At 41.9% G+C, this 24,643-nt stretch overlaps 1 protein-coding gene across 3 annotated transcripts in view; it reads left to right on the top strand.

The window, feature by feature from the left end:
• The window catches only part of PATL1 (PAT1 homolog 1, processing body mRNA decay factor), a 34,224-nt gene extending 10,491 nt beyond the window's left edge, over positions 1-23,733 (top strand). The window contains exons 1-19 of one of the 3 annotated variants that reach the window (XM_042475711.1): positions 1,639-1,656; positions 3,560-3,671; positions 3,961-4,175; positions 4,282-4,359; positions 6,064-6,258; positions 6,969-7,070; positions 7,795-7,884; positions 8,148-8,353; positions 8,462-8,551; positions 11,302-11,485; positions 11,754-11,877; positions 12,500-12,597; positions 12,745-12,804; positions 13,252-13,400; positions 14,856-15,018; positions 16,428-16,583; positions 16,929-17,020; positions 21,733-21,882; positions 22,551-23,733. In XM_042475711.1, the coding sequence (XP_042331645.1) occupies positions 4,056-4,175; positions 4,282-4,359; positions 6,064-6,258; positions 6,969-7,070; positions 7,795-7,884; positions 8,148-8,353; positions 8,462-8,551; positions 11,302-11,485; positions 11,754-11,877; positions 12,500-12,597; positions 12,745-12,804; positions 13,252-13,400; positions 14,856-15,018; positions 16,428-16,583; positions 16,929-17,020; positions 21,733-21,882; positions 22,551-22,572 (2,079 nt within the window). In that variant the 5' untranslated portion in view covers positions 1,639-1,656; positions 3,560-3,671; positions 3,961-4,055 and the 3' untranslated portion in view covers positions 22,573-23,733. Of the gene's footprint in view, positions 1-1,638; positions 1,657-3,559; positions 3,672-3,960; positions 4,176-4,281; positions 4,360-6,063; positions 6,259-6,968; positions 7,071-7,794; positions 7,885-8,147; positions 8,354-8,461; positions 8,552-11,301; positions 11,486-11,753; positions 11,878-12,499; positions 12,598-12,744; positions 12,805-13,251; positions 13,401-14,855; positions 15,019-16,427; positions 16,584-16,928; positions 17,021-21,732; positions 21,883-22,550 lie in introns of those variants that run through there. The other 2 variants (XM_042475704.1, XM_042475698.1) reach the window with 2 other exon arrangements.
• Positions 23,734-24,643: the final 910 nt, after the last annotated feature.

Below are 24,643 nucleotides of genomic sequence, written 5' to 3'. Positions count from 1 at the left end.
AATAATAATAATAATAATAATAATAATAATAATAATAATAATAATAATAATTTATTTTTACCCCGCCTTTCCAAAAAGATGATCAAGGCGGCTTACAAAGGATAAAAGCAGTTACAATACAAAATAAAACGATTACAGTATAAAAGTTAAAACATTACTACGTAAGATGGGAACAGGAGTCAGGAAAAATTACACATGTCCAGGGTAATAATCAAATCACAATAATCCGGAGTCAAAAAAGGAAAACAAGGGGCAGAGAAAAAACAATTAACTAAATTGAGAAGGCCAACCGAAATAAGTATGTTTTTAAATTCTTTTTAAAAGAATCTAATGAGGCGGCGGAGCGGAGCTCTACAGGGAGCTTATTCCAGAAGGATCACCTCTATCCTAGACTGAAGGATATGAGACTATCTTCTCATCTTCATGTATGCAAGGTTTGCTAAAGGGCTGGTGCTTTTGACTCCCCCAAAGATCCACAGATTCTCTTCCTGGACTCTCCACACTGTCCTCGAGGCTCTCATAGTTCCTATTTTTGAGCCTGTTAGCATCCCACCCAGAAACCTTATTGGACTGAGAGCAGTCATGTCAGAGTTGGGAACCTTGTCTTCAAGAAAGGAATTGTGCATCAGCAGATCAATCCAAACTTCATTCTGTAGGTAAACTCATTGTTCCACAGGTATCAGGCCTTCCCAACTTCTAGAGATGATCTGTCATATGTTGGACGTGTGCCACTGATCAAGAAATATCTCAAGAGGACAAGCAGTTTAAGACATTCAGATTCTCACCTCCTATAGCCAATTCTCTTTGAGGAAAAAGGTCTCCACATCTAGACTGAGCAGATGGATTCAGGAATGCATCAGCACTTGCTACACATCTATGAGGGTACTGCTGCTGGGGACCTATCCTAGCACATTCTACAATGAGCACAGTAGCATCAGCTGCCTTTGCAACCAAAGTGCTTCTGACTGAGATCTGCAGGGCAGCTACTTGGAAGTCTCTGTCTGTATCAAGCATTACAAATTGAACACCTTTGCTTTGGCAGAGGTTGACTTTGGGAGAAAAGTGCTTCAACAAATAGTGGAACAGTGATGCATCTCAAGTGCTAACTTCTCCTCCCAACTAGATGAGTTTTGGTACATCCCAAAGTTAGGATGTTCCTTCCCTCTCCCCAAAGAAAAGAACTGTTTCTACTCCCCTGTGAGGTTATCATTTCCTGTAGAAGAAGGGACGAACATCCTCCCACCCTTTACATAGTGCTGGCTATCAGTGGATGGGTGGTTGTACATAAATTTGCAAGGACAGAGTATGGGTTAGTTATGCCTCAACCTGTGACTTACCTGTTACGACAATCTCTTTAATTCTTCTTGCTTCCTTTATCCTATTGTCAGATAGGCTTTTCTGTTCAGTATCTCATCTGTCTCTAGACAAAGAGGGAAGCATATTAGTGAATGTGGAACATACTGAAATTGTTGTCCAGTGATGAGGTGCCATCCTTTTCCCTTCTTCTCAGCACTGAGGTATCTAGCTGCCACACAACTGGCCTTGTGGAAGGATTGCTCTGCCTACTGGGCACCCTCAAAAGACTTATTCTTTTTTGCCTACAGAGAAAGGGGTGGACCAACCCTCCCCTTTTCCCAGGAAATGACCATCTGACAGGTGAATGCAAATTATTCTTTTTCTAATATTGGATTTTCATACCTTACACTCATTACAGTGTCTGTACCTTTAAAAGGTAGCTATATGAAATACACATTTTCAGACATTTGGCTAGTTTTTGTTCCTTGATTTTGCTTTCAATTTCTCCCCATTAGAGTTGCAATCACATTTTCTTTGTCTATATGGGAGATGCTCTTTACTTGATCTATTGGCTCACCCTCTAATTGTCATCTATGTCTCTGCGTTCGTTTATCAAATACCATTATGTTTGACTTAGATTTGTTAATAGTTAGAAAATTGTTCTGATAATAACAACTAAGTCTTTTTTACATCTCTGCATACCTATTTGCGAGTATGATAACAATATCATATCATCAGCATAAAGCAAAGTGAATTATTTAAGTGATTATTTACATAGGATGAGTTTCTTCTGGAAGGAAGAAGGACAATGTCCTATGGAAGAAGTGATATATATAAGTCATCCCTCCATATTTGCGGCTTTGATATTTGTGGATTTAATTATTCACGGCTTTCATTAATATGTTCTCTCTAGGACTGTTGAGGTCCTCCAGTGCAACTCTCTGGTCAACTTTAACTAAAAGTTGCACTGAAAGACCATTTGTAGTTCCTCCAGCCCAGTTTTATGGTCAGTGTCTGTTGGATGTTGACCATAGAGTTGCACTGAAGGACCCAGAGATTCCTAGAGAGGTGTCCTCTCAGGTAAAAACAGTGTTTTTGTTATTTGCGGTTTTTCCATATTCACAGGGGTCTTGTTCCCCTAACCCTAGCAAATATGGAGGGACAACTGTACTTCAGTTCTGGAACCTCTTAGTCAGAATTGATTTGCTTAAAATTTGACAACAGATGAAGAATTAGTAATTTGTGGGCGGTAGCCTTGCATGGCAAAGCACAACATATTCCATACTTTTCTGAATACAGGTGGTAAGAAAATAGTATAACAGGCTGCTACAGCTGTTCTGCTAGATGCATATTCAGATACCTCCACATATTCAGATACCTATGTCAAGTTTTCAGAAATGATTTGCATTTGCATTTTTGTGAAGAAGACCCACTGTTCAGCAGGCAAGCATGTGCTTTGAATGTAGAGATTCCTAGGTAGCAGTATTACAGAATGGGAAGAAGGAGGTGAAGTGAGTTAAGATTCTGTGGACGTGTTGTTGTTTTGTCCCTTCAAGTCATTCCTGACTTATAGTGACCCTAAGGCGAACCTGTCACAGGTTTTCTTGGCAAAATTTGTTCAGAGAAGATTTGTCGTTGCTTTCCCCTGAGGCTGAGAGCATGTGGTTAAAGGGTTTTATGGGTGAGCTGGAATTAAACCCTGCTCTTCAGAGTCATAACCCAACACTCAAACTACTATGCCATAGTGGCTCTCACCTGAAATTAAAAATGATGATGAATGGGACTTCTAGCTTGACCTGAGAAAGCAAGATCTTGAGAAAACTGGATTTTGATAGAGGCTTTCCCCTTAGGGATCCTATATCTTAGCATTTGAGACTGCAAATCTCAACCGTATGCCTTTGCTCTTGCCCAAAAGTACACCATCCCAGTTCATAACACAAGCAGCTTTCACCTGTGAAGCAAAGCTGTAAACAGTGTGGGCTTGTGTGTGGGTGTTGTATTTCCATAGTCTTTGTCCCTAAATAGTCCAAAATAATTGGTGGTTAAATGGGAGGTACAAGGCAAAGGTATTGTGCATATTTATTGGGAGGGTGATTGTTTGGCTGCACCTTCTCGAATTATGATTTTTGGAGTTTTATATTAACAGTTTTCTAAATCTCATACTTGTGGAATATTATTTTGGGATACTATGAGAGATGGTCAAAACTTTTCAGTTTTTGAATTCAGTTTTTGAAATCAGTGCTGTGTTTTCTTCTGTTTTAAGTCTCTTGAGGACTGCCCTTTAGATGAAGATGATGAAGCATTTCATAATTTGGCTGAGGAAGATGAAGATATTGACCAGTTCAATGATGACACATTCGGAGCTGGTGCAGTTGGTGAGTTTGTGTCACAGATGTGCTGCTTTTTCCAACCATAAGCCTGAGTTTAGATACTCTGTTTTCCACATACAGCCATAGTTGTACTGAAACATTTTCATTTATTCCCTGCAGAAGATCTTTTGACCAAGGCCGGAGTTGCACTACTGTTGTTTAGTCTGCCTGGGCTGTTCTTTACTATTTTTGTCTTTTGTCTTTGAGGGATAGACAGATGATGCTATCACAAAACAAGAAGTAAGGGATAGGGCAAGAGTGCTAGGCAGAAATTCTTTTTGTCATTCCTTTGTAGACGATGACTGGCAAGAAGCCCATGAAAGGCTGGCAGAGCTGGAAGAAAAGCCTGCATCCTCAGGAGATCAAGTGGACCGGGGAGTCACTGATGAAATGGACCTGTTGGGGGACCATGAGGAGAATCTGGCTGAGAGGCTGAGCAAGATGGTGATTGACAATGAGCTGGAAGACCCAGCCATCATGCAAGCTGTGCAAACCCAGCCCCTGGTGCAGGTGTGTAGCAAGTAATGACAGAGGTAGAAAAGGAATAATCTAATATGTGGTCATGGGTTATAGACTCCTTTCTGTGATTTTCATCCCCATTTAATCTTTTTTCCAGCAGTCAAGTGGCCTCAATTCAAGCATCTGGGATGGGCCTTCAGTTCTCAGACGCATTAGAGGGCCTCTTCTCACTCAGGTGTAGTACTCTGTTTACTTTCCTTCCACTCCATCAGAAAAACTCCTATTTCCTAGGAAGTTGAACATCCTTTTCTTGTTACAGTCATGTTTCAATGTTGATTTAGCACAGGGAGTATTGATACAGAAATTCTTCACCATAAACAGATCAATGCTCATGGAAGAGAATAAAGAAGAGCCTGGAAGGAAAGCTATCTATTTTGCATTGCAGTTCTTAGGATTCCTCAGGCGCCAAGGCTGCCATGTTACATTTTGAATTCTGGCTGCTGTTGTCCAAAATTAATAATAATAATAATAATAATAATAATAATAATAATAATAATAAATCTTCCTAAAGCGGGAGAAAAGAAAGAGAGAGCATGTGAAGATTTTGTTAAAGGAGCAGAAACCTTTTATTAAGGAGACTATGACCTCAGTTATGAAGGACCAGGTATTGTAGTTTGAGAAATAAGATCCCTGTCATTAGTACAAGGTACTATATGGAATACATCTTCACCGTAGGTGACTGTAGGCTGGTGGCTTAGAATTCCAGGGTGGTGGCTTGGCTTTCAGGATTTGGTGTTTCCTTTTCAATGTGGTGCTTTGAATTTGCCTGAAAGAAAGATCAGTCATTCAGAGTTTCTGTTTGACTATAAAGAACCAGGATGTTCTTTCCTCTGCTTGTGGATTGTTATTCCAAAGAAAAATGTGTTAACACCAAAAATAAATACAGACAAATAATACAAATAAATACAAAGATTAGAGAGAGAATAAGAGAGATTCATGGAGGAAAGGCATTTTGTAGGCTGAAGTAATGGGAGAGCTGTTGGCTTCTTTTTGAAAGCACCCAGCTGAACACTTCTACAACTAGTAACGTGTGAAGCTTCAGATTTCAGCTAGGATTCTGCTCTTTCTAACATGCTGCTGTCCCCAGAGCACTAATGGGAAAAGTAATTTCCCTGTATGGTGTGCTCTGTTTCACCAAGTGTACTCATTTATTAGGTTTACCTGGAAACTTCTTTCTAAGATTTAGAGGTCTTTGCATTTAAGTGCAGTAGAAGCTAATGACCAGGATGGGAAAAAACATTAAAACAAAGAATCACCTATAGCAGTCATTTTCAAGCTAACAGATGTAGTGAACCAGTATATTCCCCCCTGTCAACATGTCAGGGACCAATATAATATTTGTGTTTCATTAGTATTATATTAGCATTGATTCCTGGAAATTTGCTATGGACCAACAGCTGGTGGCTCATGAACTGGCAGTTGCCCACAGACCACCAGTTTGAGTAGCACTGATCTAGAGCTTTGTAGATGCACAGCACATGTCTGCTGTTCTCACTTACTGGTAAATCTGTTCATGTAAACAAACAAAACAAAGACCAAAAGATTCTTATAAAACTGTGGGAAACTGGATAGAAATATCCTTGAATCCCTTTCTCTCTCCTTGGGATATATAAGAATTGGTGGCACAGCTAGTGTGTGGCCTGTTGGGCAAATAACCAAAGGGATTTTATTAGCAGGTTAGTCACCAGTAAGCAGAGCTGTATCTACTTGCTGTTTACAGTCATCAAGTGTATTTATCAAACATTCTCATTCTTCATATCTTACTCATAAGCTCTACTTCTGTGTGGCAGTTAAATGTCCTAGAGAATGGAGAAGCGTTAAGCTATGTTCCACTTCTTTCTCTTCTGAAATGGCTTAAGTCACTTCCCCTTCTTTACAGGAGGTGCCCTCTGTGTCGGTGCTGGAATATGCCCTACCCCATAGGCCTGCCCAGGCCCAGGAAGAGGAGCAGGATGTTTCGGAGCGGGCGCTGCCTAGGCGGTCATCCTCACCAGTCATCGGCAGTCCTCCTGTTAGGGCTGTTCCTATTGGGACCCCACCTAAGCAGCCCACCATGCCCAATTTTAACCAGCAGGTACTCCTTAATCCACTTGTAATAAGAGTGGGTGGGTTTGCTTTTAAGGTGTAACAGATTGAAAAAGAGCTTTTACAGTGCTCCAAAATATGGATTGCCACTAAATCCTCTGTATGTGCCTTCTCTTTGCTCATATCTCTTTGGGATGCTTTCTACCTGGCTTCTCTTTGAGCTTGTGACATTTTAGCTACACTGAGATCCAGTGTTGTCTTTCATCTGTGTTATCTACCAGAACGAAAATTAATGCCAGAAACTTCACATTTTTGTAGCTTTTTTGATAATGGTTATACCATGAAAGGCAACATAAAGACCTGGGAAGGATGTACTTCTCCCCTGCAGAGTGCTCAGTGAAGTAGGGGTCCCACATCACCACCACCCACACACCAGTATTGTTCTTTTTGTTGTGTGTTGTTTATTTTTTTCTTCGTCATTGAGGTTTTTTCTTGAAAGCACTGAAAATGATGACACTAGGAAGTAATCTTTGGATTGCTACCATTGCACAGTGTGGGATGGCAGTCTGTACATCCACCTGCTCTTCCTTAGTTTTACTCTAACCCCACATTGGCTTCAGAAAGGATCCTGGTTTTAGCCAGCTGGCAAGGTTGATGTGATTTTTTCAGTCCTGTCCAGTTTGAAGAAACAGGCTTGTGTATGAGAGTGAATACTGGATAAAGCCAGTGAGATTATTCTGGTTTTTCCCTCCCCCACAGATCTTGTGTCCAAAGCCTGTTCACATCAGAGTCCCAATTCAGCAACGTTACCCAAGTCCCTTCAGTGAGAGGATGTCTCCAAACCAACTCTGCAATGTGACGGTAGTTCTGTCTGTATAGTTTCTATGGGTCGGCTTGTGTTCTGAAATCTGTCTTGTTTCATCCCTCCCCTAATATCACTTGTTTCTTGCAAGGTTTTGGAAGGCTGTTTCTGATAATCTTTGAGTCTCTCCAATATCACTATATTTCAAAAAAAAACTCTTCTGGCCTTGAATGCATTGGGTTCTTTGGACAATTTAGAGTCTATCAACTGCAGAAGACCCCAAGGGCATCACTGTGTATTTTTTGGCTATTGGTCTAATCACTTACTGTTAAATGTATTATTTTAATATTTTTTCTGTCACAAACAAGTATAAACACTCAGATTGTTGTTTTCATTTAATTCTTGTGACATCTATGTTAGATATCTTCTCAGGTTGTTCTCAGTGAAGTGAGCGCTCTCTTTGCTCCACAGGAGCGTCACAACAACCAAATAGCGCAGCGCTGCTGCGGAGCAAAAAAAGAACTCCTGGAAGCAGCTCCTTTTTGCGGCGCTGCTGCAACGCCGCAAAGCGCCAGAGCCGCCCTGTTTGGAGGCGGTGCAGCTGCGATGTCCATGGTAACGAGGGCGCCATGGATATTGCCATTCTCCTAGACTTTTACGTGTCTCTTTCCATGTCATCTGTTTCAAAGACAGGTTATTTTTTGTCTTACCTCAATGTGGAACCCTAGAAGGTTTATACTGGGTCAGTTTCAGTTTTAAAACTGATGTATTTTCTCTTCCCAGAATTCCTCCCTCCTGGGCCACCCCTTCCCTCCCAGCGTTACACCTGTTCTCACCCACCTTCAAAGAGCACAGCTGCTAGGAGGAGCACAGGTAAACATCTGGATAATTGTCTTACTTTTCTCATTCTTATTGCTGTTGTACACAGCATCATTCAGGCCTTTCTGTTCTGTACAAATTCATCACCTTGATATCTTCCTTTTGTTTTTGTTTCATTTTTCAGTTCATATGGAATATTTAGGGAGTGCTGAAACAATCAACAGTGCTCTGTGTTGGTGTCCTCTCTTTTTTGCATTATCAAATGGACAAAGTTTTTGAATTGGTGATGTATTTTCTCTTCTTTTTCCTCTTTACAGGCTGGTAGGATGTCTCCCAGCCAGTTTGCACGGGTCTCTGGCCTTGTTAGCAGCCCTCTTGCATCCATGAACCCTAAACTCCTCCAAGGCAGAGCCGGGCAGATGATTCCTCCAACCAGTGGTTTCCATGCATTCTTTGGGGCACCGCCTACACCATCATCACAACATCACTCCCCATGTCCTGGAGCTCACTTGCAGAACCTAAGGTATTCCCCTCCTTCCTGCTCTACATTTCTTCCAGTGAGACAGCTAAATTGAATTATGTTTCAGAATCCTTCATTGCTCTCTTCTCACAGAGGAACTTTATTCCCTAGGCCTCAGCCGCAGATGTTCAGGCCAGATACTACCCACCTTCACCCACAGCACCGACGACTCTTACACCAGAGGCAGCAGCAAAATAGGAGGTGAGTGTTGGGTGCATCTGTATACTTCTGTTGTAAGGAGGGAAAGCATAAACAGTGCAAGCAGTGAGGTACTGTTAAGCGTTAAGCATACTTAGTCTAAATAATTCTATGCCTAGAGTTAACTGCAGATCCCATGCTGCTGCAAAATATTTGCTTGTACATCTGCATAAATAATAAATTTTAGAGAAACAAGGGCTTAAGTGAAATGGGTGGATGAAGACTATACTAGACTGTACTCTATACTTGCAGGCCATGCTTCCAGACATTGTCTGAGATCCATCATTTCCCAGCATACTGTAAGAGTTCTGTTGACCCCCCCCCCCCCAAACCAGGACTCACGGTTTAGCTCTGATAGATCCTCTGAGCAGCTGTTCCATGGCTGGTGGAAAACAACATGGGGGGTGGGGTGACTAGAGAAGTGTCTGTCTGTGCATTGTGGCCAGGCACAGACTAGTTGGATTCTGGTGGAGTCTCAGCAGATGATATCATCAGTCTGTGTTTGGCTATGGGGCATAAGCACATGCTCCTCTCATTCCCCTACCCCCCTTCTGAAGAATGTCTATTCAGGGAGACTGTCATAACAAAACTATGTACTAGGGGACATCATATTTTTTTCCTGCCATTTCACAAGGCTCAAGACAAGGTGCAACATGTTAAAATACAAAACACAATTAAAAAAGAAAACACACAAAACCAGCAGTTAAAATGCAATACTATAAAACCATTAAATGCATTCATATAATACATTCATTAAAATATGCTGATTAAAAATCATGGTTTAAAATTGGCTGGGTAGACCCCCCAGAAGAGGGATGTCTTTAATGTTGTTTTCAAATGCTGTCGGTGTTTTCAGCTTCATATCTCTTCTGACAGGTCATTCCACAGTCTTGGGGCAACAGATGAAAAGGTTCTCTGGGAACTGTTGCTAGTCTAGTCCTAGCCAGTTGGAGCAAACATTTCCCAGATGACCTGAGTGTACAGGGCGGATTGTACGAGAGAAGGTGATCCTGTAGGCAACCTAGACCCAAAACATGTGGGGCTTTAAAGGTAATAACCAACACTTTGTACTTTGCTCAGAAACTAATTGGCAGCCAGTTAAGTGATTTTAAGATTAGTGTGATGTGATCACTCCTGGATGTACCCACAATCAGTCTCTCTGCCATATTCTAAACCAGTTGGAGTTTCTGGACTTGGTACAAAGGTAGCCCAAGGCAGAGTTCATTGCAGAAGTCCAGCCTTGAAGTTACAAGTGCATGCACTACCATCTTTACGTTCTTCAATTCTAGGAAGGGGCACAGTTTGTAAATTAGCCAAAGCTGATAAACAGCACTCCTGACTGTCATGTCTATCTGAGCTGACATTAGAGGAGTGGATCCAGGAACAATCGAACATAGTCTTTCATGGGTAGTGAACGCTATCCAGAACTGGATGATACACTTCCAGCCCTAGATTAGGACCCTTGATAGTAAGCACCTATGTCTTGTCTGGATTCAGTTTCAATTTGTTTTTCTTCATCCAGTCTATTACCTCTTCCAAGCATTCATTTAAAGGAGACACACTATCCTCAGCTGAAGCTGTTTTTAAAGGAGTAGGTATACAGTGGTACCTCGGGATACGAATTACCCAGGTTACGAAATTTTCGGGATACGAAAAAATCCCATAGGGAATTATTGTTCCGGGTTACGAATGTTTTTTCGGGTTACGAAAAAACTTCGGCGCTATTTTAAATGGAACCGCGGCTTTTCCCCATTAGCGCCTATGGCATTTCGGCTTACGAAGGCTTTTCGGGTTACGAAAGCGGCCGCGGAACGAATTAATTTCGTAACCCGAGGCACCACTGTATATCGTTTTCATCAGCATACTGATAACATTATGGCCCATACCTGAGGATGATTTCTTCCAGCGGTTTCATGTAGTTGTTGAATAGCACTGAGGATAGACTGACACCTTATGGCACACCATCTAACAGCTCCTTTTTTGAGGAGCAGCTTTTCTGAAGCACCACCGTCTGGAACCTGTCTGAGAGGTAGGACCTGAACCACTGCAACACAGTGCCTCCAATTCCCAACCCCCTCAGGTGTTTCAGAAGAATATCATGATTGATGGTATTGAACACCGCTGAGAGGTCCAAGAGCACCAGCAGGGACACACTTCCCTGTATTTATTCATAGTATTCATTATCACAGGATGGAGATGCAGATAGCTTTTAGAAGTGGATTAAGACCATTTCATAGATCTTTCAGTAGCTGTTAGCCATAACAGATTAAAATTGAGACTCCGTATGTAGGGGCATTCCATGGAAGGATGTGGAATGGCTTGCTGCCAACATGTCCCATCAGTCAGATCGTCGAGAATGTCTGTTTCTGCAAAATGCTGGGCTCAACATAGGGTTAGTCTTACTGAGTAACACAGATTCTTAGGATCTCGAGATGCTCAAGATACTGCATATTGAAGTCACACTGCATAGAATAGCACTTCCATTTCTATACCACTTTATATTGCTAAACACTCTAAGTAGCTTATAGTGTGTTCGCCAGTTGCCCCCAACAAACTCAGTACTCATTTTACCAACCTACAAAAGGATGGGAGGCTGAATCATAATTGTGTTCCAAAATCCATCCATCTCAAAACTGGCCTGTGACGAGTTTTCTTACAAATTGAAAGCTACTGCTATGCAGTACTTACATAAAAGAATGCAGCATGCAATGGTTCGGTATTGCTTTTCCTGAATTGTGGGACATTCCTTTCAGTCAGCATCGGAATTTAAATGGGTCAGCTGGGGACCGAGGGAATCATCGAAATAACCACCAGGAGCAGATCAGGAAGGATCCATATGCGAATCTCATGCTGCAGCGGGAAAAGGATTGGGTATCCAAGATCCAGATGATGCAACTGCAAAGCACTGATCCATACTTGGATGACTTTTACTATCAGGTTGGTACTTCAGTAGCCTTTGGAAGGCTGTATTGATGTTCTGGTTATGCCAGAGGACAAACCAGAGACCACAAGCGCTAGTGATTGGGTCTGTTGGGCACTCTTTCTCCTACAGCTGCAGTCCTGAAGAATTCCTTTTGTCCTTGTACTCTGTTTAAAGCCAACAGCAGCTCTTTGCATTTTGTCATGTTGGAATCAGTGGATTACTTTTTTGGTTCAGGGTGCTAGGCTGCTGTTCTGGGCCTCCAACCACCTTTCTCTGTTTTAGAACTATTTTCAGAAACTAGAAAAGTTGTCTGCAGCTGAAGATATGCATGGTGATGGTCCTAAAAAAGAACGCACTAAGCTGATCACCCCACAAGTTGCAAAGTTAGAGCATGCCTATAAGCCAGGTATGTACCTGTTATAAAACCAAGGTCTGCTGTACCCATACAGCAGGATGAGAACGTAAAATTTACACCTGCATGAGGGGACTTGCCTATCTCAGATTAGTGTGGGATTGAGATGTCACTACTGAATTATACCCAGTATTGAAAACCAAATAATTGCCCTATATTGTAGGTACAAAAGCACATTGGGCAGAAAGAAGAAGTGGGCTCCTTGCTGTGCCTATTTCCCCTTTATTCCCCCATGTTCACAATCCCCTATAGGAAAAGAAATTATTTTTCCCTTGGCTACAGTCTAAAATGAAACAGTTCATTTCCTCCCTCAGAGCACAGCTGTTCTGCTACATATGTAAGTTAGACCTCATCACAGTGGAGGGAACATAAGCAGCTAAGCATGTGTAGAACATGGAATAGTGGGACTGAATATTTGTGAGCCATTTGTGTGGGCAAAATTTAGCACCATTGTCCAAGATAATGATATAAAGGCACTCTTTATTGGTGAACATCTTAACTGAAGGAAAAACAAGGGAGAAACAATATCAGAGCTCTTGTGAAAATAACAAACTACTTAGGTAGGTTGATTGGTTTATGCAATTCCACCTGCATTGCTTTTTCTTCATCCTTTCAGTGCAGTTTGAAGGCTCACTGGGGAAACTCACAGTCTCTAGTGTGAATAACCCCCGGAAAATGATTGATGCTGTTATGACGCCGCGAGGTGAAGAAGATGTAAGTTTCCTGTGCTACACTGACTTGGCTCCTCAATGGTTATCTTAATGATTTCTTATAATGAACAAACCTCTTCTCTGTTCAGGTTGCAAAGGAGAACTAAGCAGTAAATTTCCTTAGTATTTTTTTTTTAATTCTCTTCCTTAGGAGACAAAAGAGAAGCAAGTTCGAGATAAAAGGCGTCAGACTCTCTTCACGATTGAGAAGGTAAGCTTTAACATCTAGCATGATTTTAAAAAGGGAGATTCTAATCCTTTGCTTGGTCATGGCAACATCTTAGATTAAATCACTTCTGTAGTGCAGGAAATTATACCCCTCTCTTTAGATTTAGATGAGAGAGTCTATCACTGAAATAACAAAGTGCCCTTCTGATTGCTTACTGATGATTATTTCACTTTCTGAAATAACCTGTTTCTTACAGTGCAGCTTCCTCTGAAATGGTTAGTTTAAATTAATGGTCTGATTTGGCAGACAAAAGTGCTTGTCTGTGTTAAAGCAGCAGTCTGCTCCTTAAGAACTGTGAGTGCAGAAAAAGGTTTAAGGTGCCATTTCCTAATTAAGCAGTGTTCTCAAGATATGAGAAACACAATCCTATCTAGAATTGTCTCTGGATTTTCCATATATGTGTCTAAACCACTTCTTTTTGATAACCAGACATACAGCCTCCTCCTGGATGTAGAAGACTATGAGAGGCGCTACCTCTTAAGCCTGGAGGGTGATAGGCTAGCCTTGATGGAGGACAGGAAGCAAAAGATCTGTGACATGTATGACAATCTAAGGGGGAAAATGCCTAACCAGGAAAGGTAAGAGTCTGCCCAGTAGGAAGCACATTCCTGTACAATTTGGAGGAAAACACAGTTCCTGCAAAATTTAGCCATTCCAGTTTCTCTCTGAGAAGAAAACACATTATTTCTTGAGAATTTACTCCTTGTACTAGATGTGGAAAACATATGGCTTGTGGGATGCTTGCACGCACATCCATCACATCTGCGCCTTCAGGGTCCACACCACCAAATTTGCTGTTTCTAGCCTTGTACCATAGGACATGGTGGAAGAAAATGTGGCCTGCAGGCTGCCTACAGACCCTAAATCCACTAGGGCTTCATCCATACTGCAGAAAAAATCCAGGTTAACAACACTTTAGCTGCCATGGCTCAATGCTGTAGGATTCTAGGAACTGTGAAGGGGTCTGGAAAACATGCCCTATGAAGAACATCTTAGGAAGCTGGGGGTGTTTAGCCTGGAAAAGAGAAGGCTAAGAGGTGATATGATAGCCCTGTTTGAATATTTGAAGGGATGTCATATTGAGGAGGGAGCTACCTTGTTTTCTGCTGCTCCAGAGACTAGGACCTGGAGCAGTGGATGCAAGCTAAAGGAAAAGAGATTCTGCCTCAACATTAGGAGGAACTTCCTGGCAATAAGGGCTGTCTGACAGTGGAACACACTCCCTTGGAGTGTAGTGGAATCTCCTTCCTTTGAGGTCTTTAAACAGAGGCTGGATGGCCATCTGTCTGGATGCTTTGATTGAAAGTTCCTGCATGGCAGAGGGTTGGACTAGATGGCCCTTGTGGTCTCTTCCAACTCTATTATTTTTTATGATTCTATGAGACATTTAGCAAGCTCTAGTGCCACAACAAACCACAGATCACAGGATTCCATAGCATGGAGCCATGGCCATTATAGTGGTGTCACAGTACACATACAGCCCACACCTCCCTGGACTGGAAGAGCTATCATAGCAGTGTGATTTTGACTGAATGGTGGCAAATCATCATAGGAGGTATCTGTGGGCCAAGTCTTGGAAAACAAGTAATGGTGACATGGTGAGCATAGCAGTGCTCATGAAGAACTCTGGCTTACTGGAAGTGGAGAAAACAAAGATGATGAGAGATAGGAAAAATACCTTCCTATTGAGGGTCGTCACTTTCTTTTTTCCCCTCTTGGTATTAGAATCAGCTTCCTCCTTCAGGGAAAACTGAATTAGGCTCAGCCTAGTTACTTCCAGATGAAATCCAGTGGCTAATTGAGCCTGTTTTCAGTTTTTCTGGAAACAGGAAATTGATTCTTGGTGTTAAGAAGACCCCTGTGACAGGAGAGGGTCTCCTTGACAAGATGCAGGAAGGTGGTCTTCGCTTTCTCTGCCTCTCTAATTAGATACTGCTATCCATATTACTGGGTTGGCCTCTGCCCAGAATGCTTTGCTTACAGGGTGGTAGAGAAGTGTTCATTCTAACAAGAATGTGTGTGTTGTCTTCCAGTAGGCTGAGTGATGACCCTTTTGTGCAAGTTATGTGTATACGAAAAGGAAAGCGTCTGGTTGGCCGGATCTTGTCCTTCTTGTCTACTGAGCAAGCAGCAGACATACTCATGGCAACAGCCAGGAACTTGCCCTTCCTAATCAAGAAGGATGTTCAGGATGAGGTAAGCACATCTAGAGAGACAGGTTGTATCACAGAGTGGTCATCTTAAGTGATAAGTCAGGAATTTACTGGGGTACCTTATGTCTTGTTAATAAAAGAAAAAGAGGAAAGTAATGTTCCACAGTCATTAGTTGGTTGTCAGGAATTAAGTCCATTCACATAGGCTGCAGTCCTGAGAAATGTAATAAGCCCCAATGAGCATAGTGAGACTCACTTTTATATAAACATGCATAGGATTGTTCTGTAAACATCTTCAGTGCTCCTGGTCTTTCTCAGTATGCATTATGTCTTGACGTAGTATTTTACAGATAGCATTTAGTTGTAGATGGTCCATGCTGGGGGTCGAGAAAGGCTAAAGCCACAGCAAGAATGCATGTTCCTTTAATTTTTCATCCTAAAAGCCACAAGAATATTATATATAGTACAGAAAATTACTGATATTCTTGAGTAACCTCAGAGCAGCAGACAGGGAGGTTCTTGCTACCAGTCTGTTTTGTTTTGGTTTTGTTCTTTCTCTCTTTTGCTTTCTTTTTGTTGCTAACAATACTAAACATATTGCAATATGTACTACATATTTTGACTAATCATTCTGTAATATGTTACATACCAGTCTTCAAATGTTGGGAAGAAGTAAGTCGGAGAAGGTAGTGTATGAGACTGAGACTGAAATATATTCCAAGGAACCAAATAGATCTTGGGTATAAAAAGAATCTGTAGAATTTGTCTTTGTACCACTTGTGCCATCCTAAGGTTGTATCCATTAAATGTTATATTATCCACATTACTTCCATTTCTGTGGATTTTACAGGTTACAGATCTGATCATTTAGGTCAAAAATATCTCCAGTTATCTTTTCTGAAATGCTCTTTCCCTTTTAGGTTAGGCCTCAAAGTTCTACATTCCTCTTAACTCGCCCTCTGGTTTTTCTTGTCCTCCAGATGTTTTGGACCACAACTCCTGCCATCCCTTACTATTGACTATAAGATGTGGCCCAGAAATTTGAGTATATCCATTCAAAAGACTGTATATGGCCTTGTGCTGAATACTTCCCTCTTGACTACCACCCCACCCATGAAATGGCTGGCAAATATTAACACGTGTTAGGCACCTTGAGCTCTTTTCCAATATCTGTTGTGTCACAGAGTTGGTGCTGTTGATCAGGATAAAACTATACAATTGTCAGCACTGATGTTGTATTATCATTTCATTCTGCATAGACAATGTACTATTCCTAACTTCACACTTCATTATTTGTTCTGCTAAAATAGTATCCCTTTATGTTCCTCAGTTAAATAAAAATGGTGCCATCTTATATCTGCCCAGATATCCAACTGGTGTTTAGATTTGCTGTGGGCCCCCACATGGAATGCTTCTAGTCTGGTATGACTTTAAAAATGTCTCCTTCCTCAGGTGCTACCTTGTTTACTGAGGCCCTTCTCACTGGTTCTCTATCATCTTCCACTGGGAACTGTGGCAGGCATCCTGCAGCAGCTAATGAACCTACCTCAGAACACAACAGCAGCTCCATCTGCCAACCAGCATCTCACAGTTGTGCTACAGAACAAGGTGATTGCTTTTATTTGTGTCTCACCCAATGTACCATTAAGCTCTGATTGGGGGGAGGGTTGTTCTTGTTATAAAAGGTGTTACAGTGGGGGTTTAAAGGACAGTGTGCTTTAATTTCTTTTGTCAATGCACAGTTTATCCGCTACAGAGTGCTGGTTGGATATTTCCCTTTCTTTTTATTATTTAATTTAGTTGTTTTAGCATTATTATATTAGAGGCCATCTTAATTCTAAATAGGAATTGCTTAGTCCTTAAAAATAAGGTAGACTCAACTTAGAATTCATTGTTTACTAGAAAAAAAGAGGCCATAGGATTGCAAACTGTTTTTCCTCCCACTCCCTGCAGTTTGGCCTCTCTCTTCTGTACTTGGTGTTGAGCCGTGGAGAAGAATTGCAGAGTTCTGACTCTAATGCAGACCACATGCAAGACAACCAGTGGTGAGTCTGAGCAGCCCATCTCCAGTAGTTAAATTTTATTTCTTTAAAAATCAAGTGTGGCATTTGAACAGATCCAGAGAATTCACAACAGTAAGGGTAGGCTAATCTATCTTGTCTCTCAAGTGGAAATTTTACAGCTCTCAATAGGTTTCTGGACTATAGCTTCCAGCTACTCTATCTAGTATATTTTGTGGTGAGGAATGATGGGAGCTGCAGTCCAAGAATATCTGGAGTGTTTGTTGCCTGACTCTTGACAACCCACTTGTTCTTAATAGCTTGTGGGATTCATATAATTCCAAAATACACTCATTTCAGTGTTATGTTCCGGGGACTGATTGTGGTCATCTGGATCTAAGGATTATTCAAGGCTGTATTGCCCCTCCTCTCAGGTGACCTTGGAAAGGCATACCCCTTGAAAAAAGGTTTTGAAAAATTGTTTTGTTTTTTTTCTTCCTAATGCCCTTGGGGCACATTTTTTAAAAAACCCTTACAGGCTATTTTAATAGGATGTGACCTGGAAGTTGAGTTCTTTCCTGTTGGGAAAAAGTCTTCTGGGCCCAAAGTGGCCCAGGAAGGAGCAAAAATAGGTCAAAATTACCTTCTGAAACCTTGGTGGGGGGTGGGGGGTGGGGGGTGGGACACACAAGGATTTTAGGGGAAATGGTTCCCAAAATAATTTAGCAGGGTCTGAGGGCTGGATTTTCCATACCTGTTGGTCTGTATCAGGGTGGTCAACTATGGATGGCTAGGTGGCCACATTAGCCCTTTGCCAAAAAAACAAAGCAAAAACAAAACACGGCTTTCCTGCAATGCCCCTAGGAAGCATTTTCACTATGTTTTGGGTTTCAAAAAAGGGCCCCTGAGCCTAAATTGGCCTAGTGGATAGTGGGTACAAAATGTGGTAGAAGTGCACTCCATGCCCTCTGGTTTCCAAACAGTCTTGAAAGGCACCCCAACCTATAATTGTACTTCAGTAATCTAGTCTGGATGTTTTCGGGGATTGTGTTATGTATTAGCTAAGGGTGTTACCTTTCTTAAGAAAATATATGGCCTCAAAACTGGAAAGTCTGCTAGCTCCCATAATATTGTAAAAGCTGTGGCTCTTTGGTGAGAGAAAAGCACCCATCGCATCCACTTGAGATGATAACTTGTAGAGATGAGTTCAGGAGTACTCCCAAACTGTGAACTTTGTCCTTTAGGGGAAATGTGACCCCGTCCAGGACTGGTTGACAAATCTCCGTTCCTGGACTTGGGGTACCTATCATGAATACCTCTGTTTGTTTTCCCTCACCCAGCCTATTACTGACCCTAGGCAGACATCCAGAGGAGAGATGCCATCCTTAGTCACTGCAGTCGGAGACATAGAGAGATAGATCAGGGTGTCATCAGCGTATTGATAACACCGCACTCCATGTCTCCGTCTGATCTCTCTCAAGAGGTAGGAATGGAGCAACTGGAACGCAGTGACCCCAATATCTAACTCCCTCAGGCATTCTAGAAGGATTCCATGGAAGAGCACCAACAGGGTCACCCTTCCCCTGTCGATACTCAGATGAAGATCATCGACTAAGGTGACCATGGCAGTCTCAACTCCGTATCCTCCCCTGAAGCCAGCTTGAAATGGGTCTAGATAATTGGTTTCATCCAAGACAGCCTGGAGTTGGAAGGCGACTGCCCTCTCGATAACTATGCCCAAGAATGATAAAAAGGAGACAGGTCTGTAGTTGTTTCTCATCAGGGGGTCTGGGGAGGGTTTTCCAAAAGCGGTTTCACTATCGCTTGTTTTAATTTAGATGGTAAGATCGTTATTCCAGGTATCAACCAGGACTTTGACAGAATCACCATTGTTCCCAGCCTCTAGGGCTTCCTGGAATTTTTTTGGGTTTCATCAGCCTTTGAGGGCAGACCATTCTAATAGGTCCTTCACCCTCGAGGGGGATCTGGGTAGTGGACTTCAGTCCTACTTTGACCAGGAAATGATCCATTCATGACATGCCCACGGATATTCCAGGTCTGTACTAAAGACCACATCAAGTGTGTTACCAGCACAATGTGTAGGACCCGAGACTAATTGGGACAGGCCCATGGTAGTCATGGAATCCATGAACTCCCGAGGTGCGACTGTCAAATCTAATGAGCCGTCCTCAAAGGAGATGTTGAGGTTTCCCAGGACCAGAAGCCTGGGAGACTCCAACACCAGCTCCGAGACCAGCTGTATTAGCTCGGCCAGGGAGCCTGTTAGGCAACAGAGTGAACGGTATGCTAACAGAACCCCCAGACTGTGTCTAGCCCTCAGGGTTGGTTAAATACTCTTGATGTGTTCTGTTTTCCAGACCGGTTTCCTGGTGAGAGTGAGGGTACTTTTATGGACCGTGGCCACTCCTCCCCCTCAGCCACTTTCCCTAACCTGCTCCTTGACAACATACCCAGCTGGGAGAGCTTTAACCCAGGTCACACTACTGTCCTCTCCCAGCCAGATTTCTGTAAAACAAGCCAAGGCGGCCTTCTCCTTCTTTAACAAATCATAGATTATATGAGATTTATTCTTTACCGAACTGGCATTGCAAAGAAGCCAGTTAAGGGTATGAACCAAGGTTGGAACAATCCTTGGTTCATTTGGGCTAACAGGGTGAGTGGAAGACAGAATAGATTTTAAGCATCGATCTCATCTTCCATTATATTTCTTGCCCACCCTGTTAATGCTATATCTCCCATTGCCCCACACTACTCCGATTGGCATGTCATAGCCAAGGTTTACATTCATCTGAACCCCCCCCCCCCTCCTCATTGAATCATTTCCTATATTGCTATGTATTTTATATGTATTATCCTACTAGAGAGGCAGGCTAGCTTCAACAGGCCTCCCTGGAAGAAGATTAACCATCCATTATGAAGCCAAGCCCTCCCTCCAGTCCATCTGCCTTGGTCCTGGCCTTGGAGGTAGAGAGGAACTGCTGGACCTCATCCCCTTCCCCTCCACTTTTCCCTTCTCCTTTTGTGTCATGTCTTTTTAGATTGTAAGCCTGAGGGCAGGGAACCGTCTAATTAAAAAGATTGTATGTACAGTGCTGTGTAAATTTAGTGCTTTATAAATAAAGGTTAATAATAATAATAATAATAGTAATTCCCTTCCCATTTCTATCCCCATCGTATTTCATTGGTACTAAGTTGATGACAGTATCAACGTGCAGGAATGGACCAGTTGATGATTCTCATTTGGCCTTAGGTTACTAACCCAATTGTTCTAAAATGGTTGAAGTCAAATAATCTGACTATTAATCATTATCAGTTAGACTTCCTGCTGTTCAGTTGACAATGTCAATCGAGTTTAATGGCCAGGTGTTTTTGGGAACCTACAATGAGCAGGATATTCAATGGTGTTCCTATCTTCACTTCTTTCTGCTACAATAACCACCTTTTCTACTACAATAGCCGCTGACGTGGTGATTCAAGCGCTGTTTGCAGCTGTCTCAGCACTGGGCATCTCTGGTGCTGGGCATCTTTGGGGGGCTCTTGAGGTGCTGCTCCCACTGGCACTTCCCCCTTTCCTCTCCTGGCGCTGGTGCGGTGTTCAAGCACTGTGTGCAGCTGTCTCGGCACTGGCCGTCTCTGGGCGCTGCACGTAGAACCTCCTTCAGAACAAGAGCTTGAAAAATTGCTTTTTGTAGACCACAATTTTCAGGCACATCTAGTCAGCAGGGCCAGTGGCCATGATACAGTACTCTCTTCAGACCTTCCAGGTCAACATGGAGCCCTGGTGGCACAGTGGTTAAATGCCTGTATTGCAGCCACTCACTCAAAACCATAAGGTTGCGAGTTCAAGACCAGCAAAATGACTCAAGCTTGACTCAGGCTTGTATCCTTCCAAGGTCACTAAAATGAGTACCCAGACTGTTGGGGGCAAATTAGCTTACAGTTGTAAACCGCTTAGACACTGCTTAGGCGGTATGAAGCAGTATATAAATGAAGCTTGTTTATGGAAATGTTTGAACTGTTGGAGGCAGGGCTTCTGTACATATCGCTCCCACCACCATTTTTAGCTTTCATGGGGCTTACAGAATGATGTCTTCTTCTTATGCTATTTCCCTCACCCATCTCAGTTTCTTCCTGTTACCATTAACTATTCCTTGGTTTTGTCCAGGGTTGGGGAGTAGCAGTAGGAGTAAGGAGTAAAGGAAGGTTTTTACTGGAGTGGAAGTAAGGAGTAACAAAACGTATTTGTTATGCCTTATTCATGTTGTTATATTGTACATTCAAACATAAAAAAAACAAAAAACACCCCACAATTTTATTACATTGCACTGGGGATGAGGGACAGGCAAGGAGAGACACTTACACACACATACCAACCTTTAAAAGCAACTGGGGCTTTCCCCCAGGGCTGGAGAGTAGGGGTAAGAGGTTTTTACAGGAGTAGGAGTAGGAATAACATTAAGAAAAAAATCTTACTCCAGAGTAGGACAAGGAGTAACCCCAAAATCACCACTACTCCCCAGCCCTGGTTTTGTCTCCTGATTGCTTTGACTGTATTGTTAGCTTTCCCCCCCCCAGCTTAGGCATACTGTGTCCACCTTATTTATCTTCATTTCCTGGCAATACGTTATATGATGCAATAGACCTGAAAATGACATGAAGCTACTTCCATGGAATACTCCCAGTTCTGTGTCCTGAACCAGAATGCACAAACCAAGCTCTTACCTTGTCTTCTGCAGGACAGAGCTGATGTTCATGGCAATCCGAGAGCTTCTACGGATCCCTCAGGCATCCTTGGCCAAGCCAGTGTCTACCCCCTCTAATCTCTTATCACTCTTCTCTCGCTATGTTGATCGGCAGAAGCTGAATGTGCTAGAAACAAAGTTGCAGTAAGTATAGTCTGTTACCCATATATCAACAGCAGAGGCTGTTAGCAAAACAGCTTGATAGCAAAAAGGAAAATGGGCATTGATCGCCAAAGTTTTGAGCTGACTTCTTATGTGAGAGGGTGGGAATACGTGTTTTGTCTAATGACCTAAAAATAAATTGAGAAAATACCCATTATGCCCACAAAATAAGGTGATGTCAGATACTCACAATAGTGCAGTGGTAGTGGCTCATCAGTCAGTGATACACTAACACAATTTGGCTGGGTATAGAAGTCAGCTTGGAATCATCCTTTCTTTTGTCCAAAACTGAAATCAGACCTAAGAACATATAACAATTTGCATGCATTCATTACAGTGTACTCTTGCCTATCCCTCTGTTGAAGGATTTCACTGAGGAAGTTCCAGATTGTAAACTCATTGGGACAGAAAGTTGCCATTTTGTTTACAGTATGTTGTATGTTTATGGCACGATGCATACGTTCACTGTGAGGACATGGTTTTATTTAGAGGCTGGCTGTTGCTGTTTCATTGTATAAAATAAAATTTAGTTTTAATATGTTTAATTAAATTGCACATTTTTAATTGAAAGGCGACTTATAAAAATGGGAGATACTCTCCTTCTTCCTAGTCAGTCTGACAACTGTTTTTATTGCCTTCTGCCATTTCAGGTTGATTCAAGGAATACGGTAGAAGGCCTCAAAGTTCTGTCTTGCTGGTGTCCTTCATTGCTGCCACCTCCAGAGTATTTTAGTGGGCAAAAAGAAGGCAGTGCCTTCTCAGAATAAATCCTTGTGGGATTATGCCTCTCTGTCCTAGCACGGAAAATTGCTCTCTTGCTCTGAGCTTGGCTAGGGACATGCTTCCCTTACTCGTTGCCAGTTTGCAGTTGTGCATGTCCTTGCTGCATCAAATACACCCCTGGCCTTCCCTTCCCTTCACCCTTTCACAGTGGCTTTTCTCCCTAAACAAACCCCATTCTCCCCACCAGAGTATTGACTGATTGGTAGAGAGAATAACTCTGCTTTCCTGCCTCCTTGAAAACACTGGCTGTGGGACAGGAACCTAGCTGTATCCCTTTAATGAGGAAATGGAGAAAATAGCAGCCTCTGTCTCTCCTCTGTGTTGGAGAGTTTAAATGATTGGAAGCCCTTCTGATTAGCCCACTGGTGAGTGTGTTTTTCTGCTCTTCCAGTGTCAGATGCCATACTATAGTATTGCCCCACTCTTTACAAAGTGATCCACCTTTCTAAACCTTGTGATGAAGCAGCATCATCTTTGCACATTTGTCTCGTCTTCCTGAACTCATTTTCTAGCTGAGCTGTGTCTCTGACCTACACCTTGCTTCAAGCTCCAGCTGGCTGAGATCCCCATAGACTAACCAATAAGGTACCAGGAATTAATTAACCTGGAATGGATTAATTTAGTGAATTACAATATTATATATACACTGCTAGGTCCTGCTGGTTTTTGCTCTTTTTTATTTGAATGTGGTGGGTTTTTAAATTTTTACTCTGCTTTTAAAAACAATTTGCACATGTAGGTATTCTCCAACAAGTAAACTCTTGTTACTAATGCTGCCTCTCAGTATTCTCAGTATTCTCTTTCCATTTCCCTTTCTCTTCTCTAAAATCCCAATTTCTAACTTTTCCACCACTTCCTTTCCTTTACATCTCTTAGCCTTTCTTGATCCCTTCCTCCACCTCTACTTTCTGAAGTACACATGACTGGGTGGCCCATTACTATTATTATTATTATTATTGTGCTTTTACTTTTTGGTTTGGTTATGATTAATGACAAATTTCTAAATTTACATTTTTATAGGGTATTGTAAATAAAAAATGTATACTTGTGGGGAGTGTGTGTAATGGTGTTGCATATGGGTCTTGCTTTTTGGTAAAGTGCACCTCTGTTGCACAGACCTAAAGTGTTTTTCCTTTAGCAGATAGTGGAGAAACTTAAAGTAGGAATCAAATGTAAATTTGGAATTCCAGCCTCTAGGAGAAAATATTCCATGTATTGAGAGGAGTAATATAGTTCAGAGCAAAAGTAAGAACACTGACATTTATGATTAAATCATGGAATAGATCAGCTCAGAAACAGGATCATACCTTGAATCAGAACCATATATGTTCTAATGCATGCCTCTAGGCTGCCATCACTGTTAACTCACCAAGCCCTTATTTGCTGCCAGTGTTTACTAAAAATGGGGATTCTTAAAGATTTGCTTTCTGGGCTCAGGTGTCTACTTATTTTTCCTTATATCTACTACTCAGGGGCTAGTCCTGTAAAAATATAATTAGCACAAGGATAGCATGCTTCTTATATTACTAATTAGCTTTAACACAGTATTTAAGTTTGGAAAACATATAGAAGAGGAAAACATCCAAGAACATAGCTAATGGTGTAAGTGGTAAACATAATGCTAATTCTTATTTACCATTTTATTACTGGTATTGTGCTGAACTGCTTGTAAATCCAGAAAACTGGAAAGGATGCATGGCAGGGGGTTTGACTGGATGGCCCTTGTGATCTCTTCCAACTCTATGATTCTATGCCATCTTAGTAGAAAGGACAGCCATTCCTTAAAGGTGAGGGCAGTTGACCTCTTAAAAAAAACAACACTACAGAATGGGGAGTTTGGCTACATGGATACATTTTCTAGCAGTGATGCCTATATATGATGCCACTCAGGTCTCATGTTATCTATGGAGTGAGCATGGGTTTAAAATGGTTTGGGGTTTTTTCATAAATCTGCAGCAAG

The sequence above is a fragment of the Sceloporus undulatus genome, chromosome 1, assembly GCF_019175285.1.
Source record: "Sceloporus undulatus isolate JIND9_A2432 ecotype Alabama chromosome 1, SceUnd_v1.1, whole genome shotgun sequence".
Classification (NCBI taxonomy): Eukaryota; Metazoa; Chordata; class Lepidosauria; order Squamata; family Phrynosomatidae; genus Sceloporus; species Sceloporus undulatus.
Note: the sequence above shows the minus strand (reverse complement) of the source record. Positions and strands in the feature narration are given on the sequence as shown.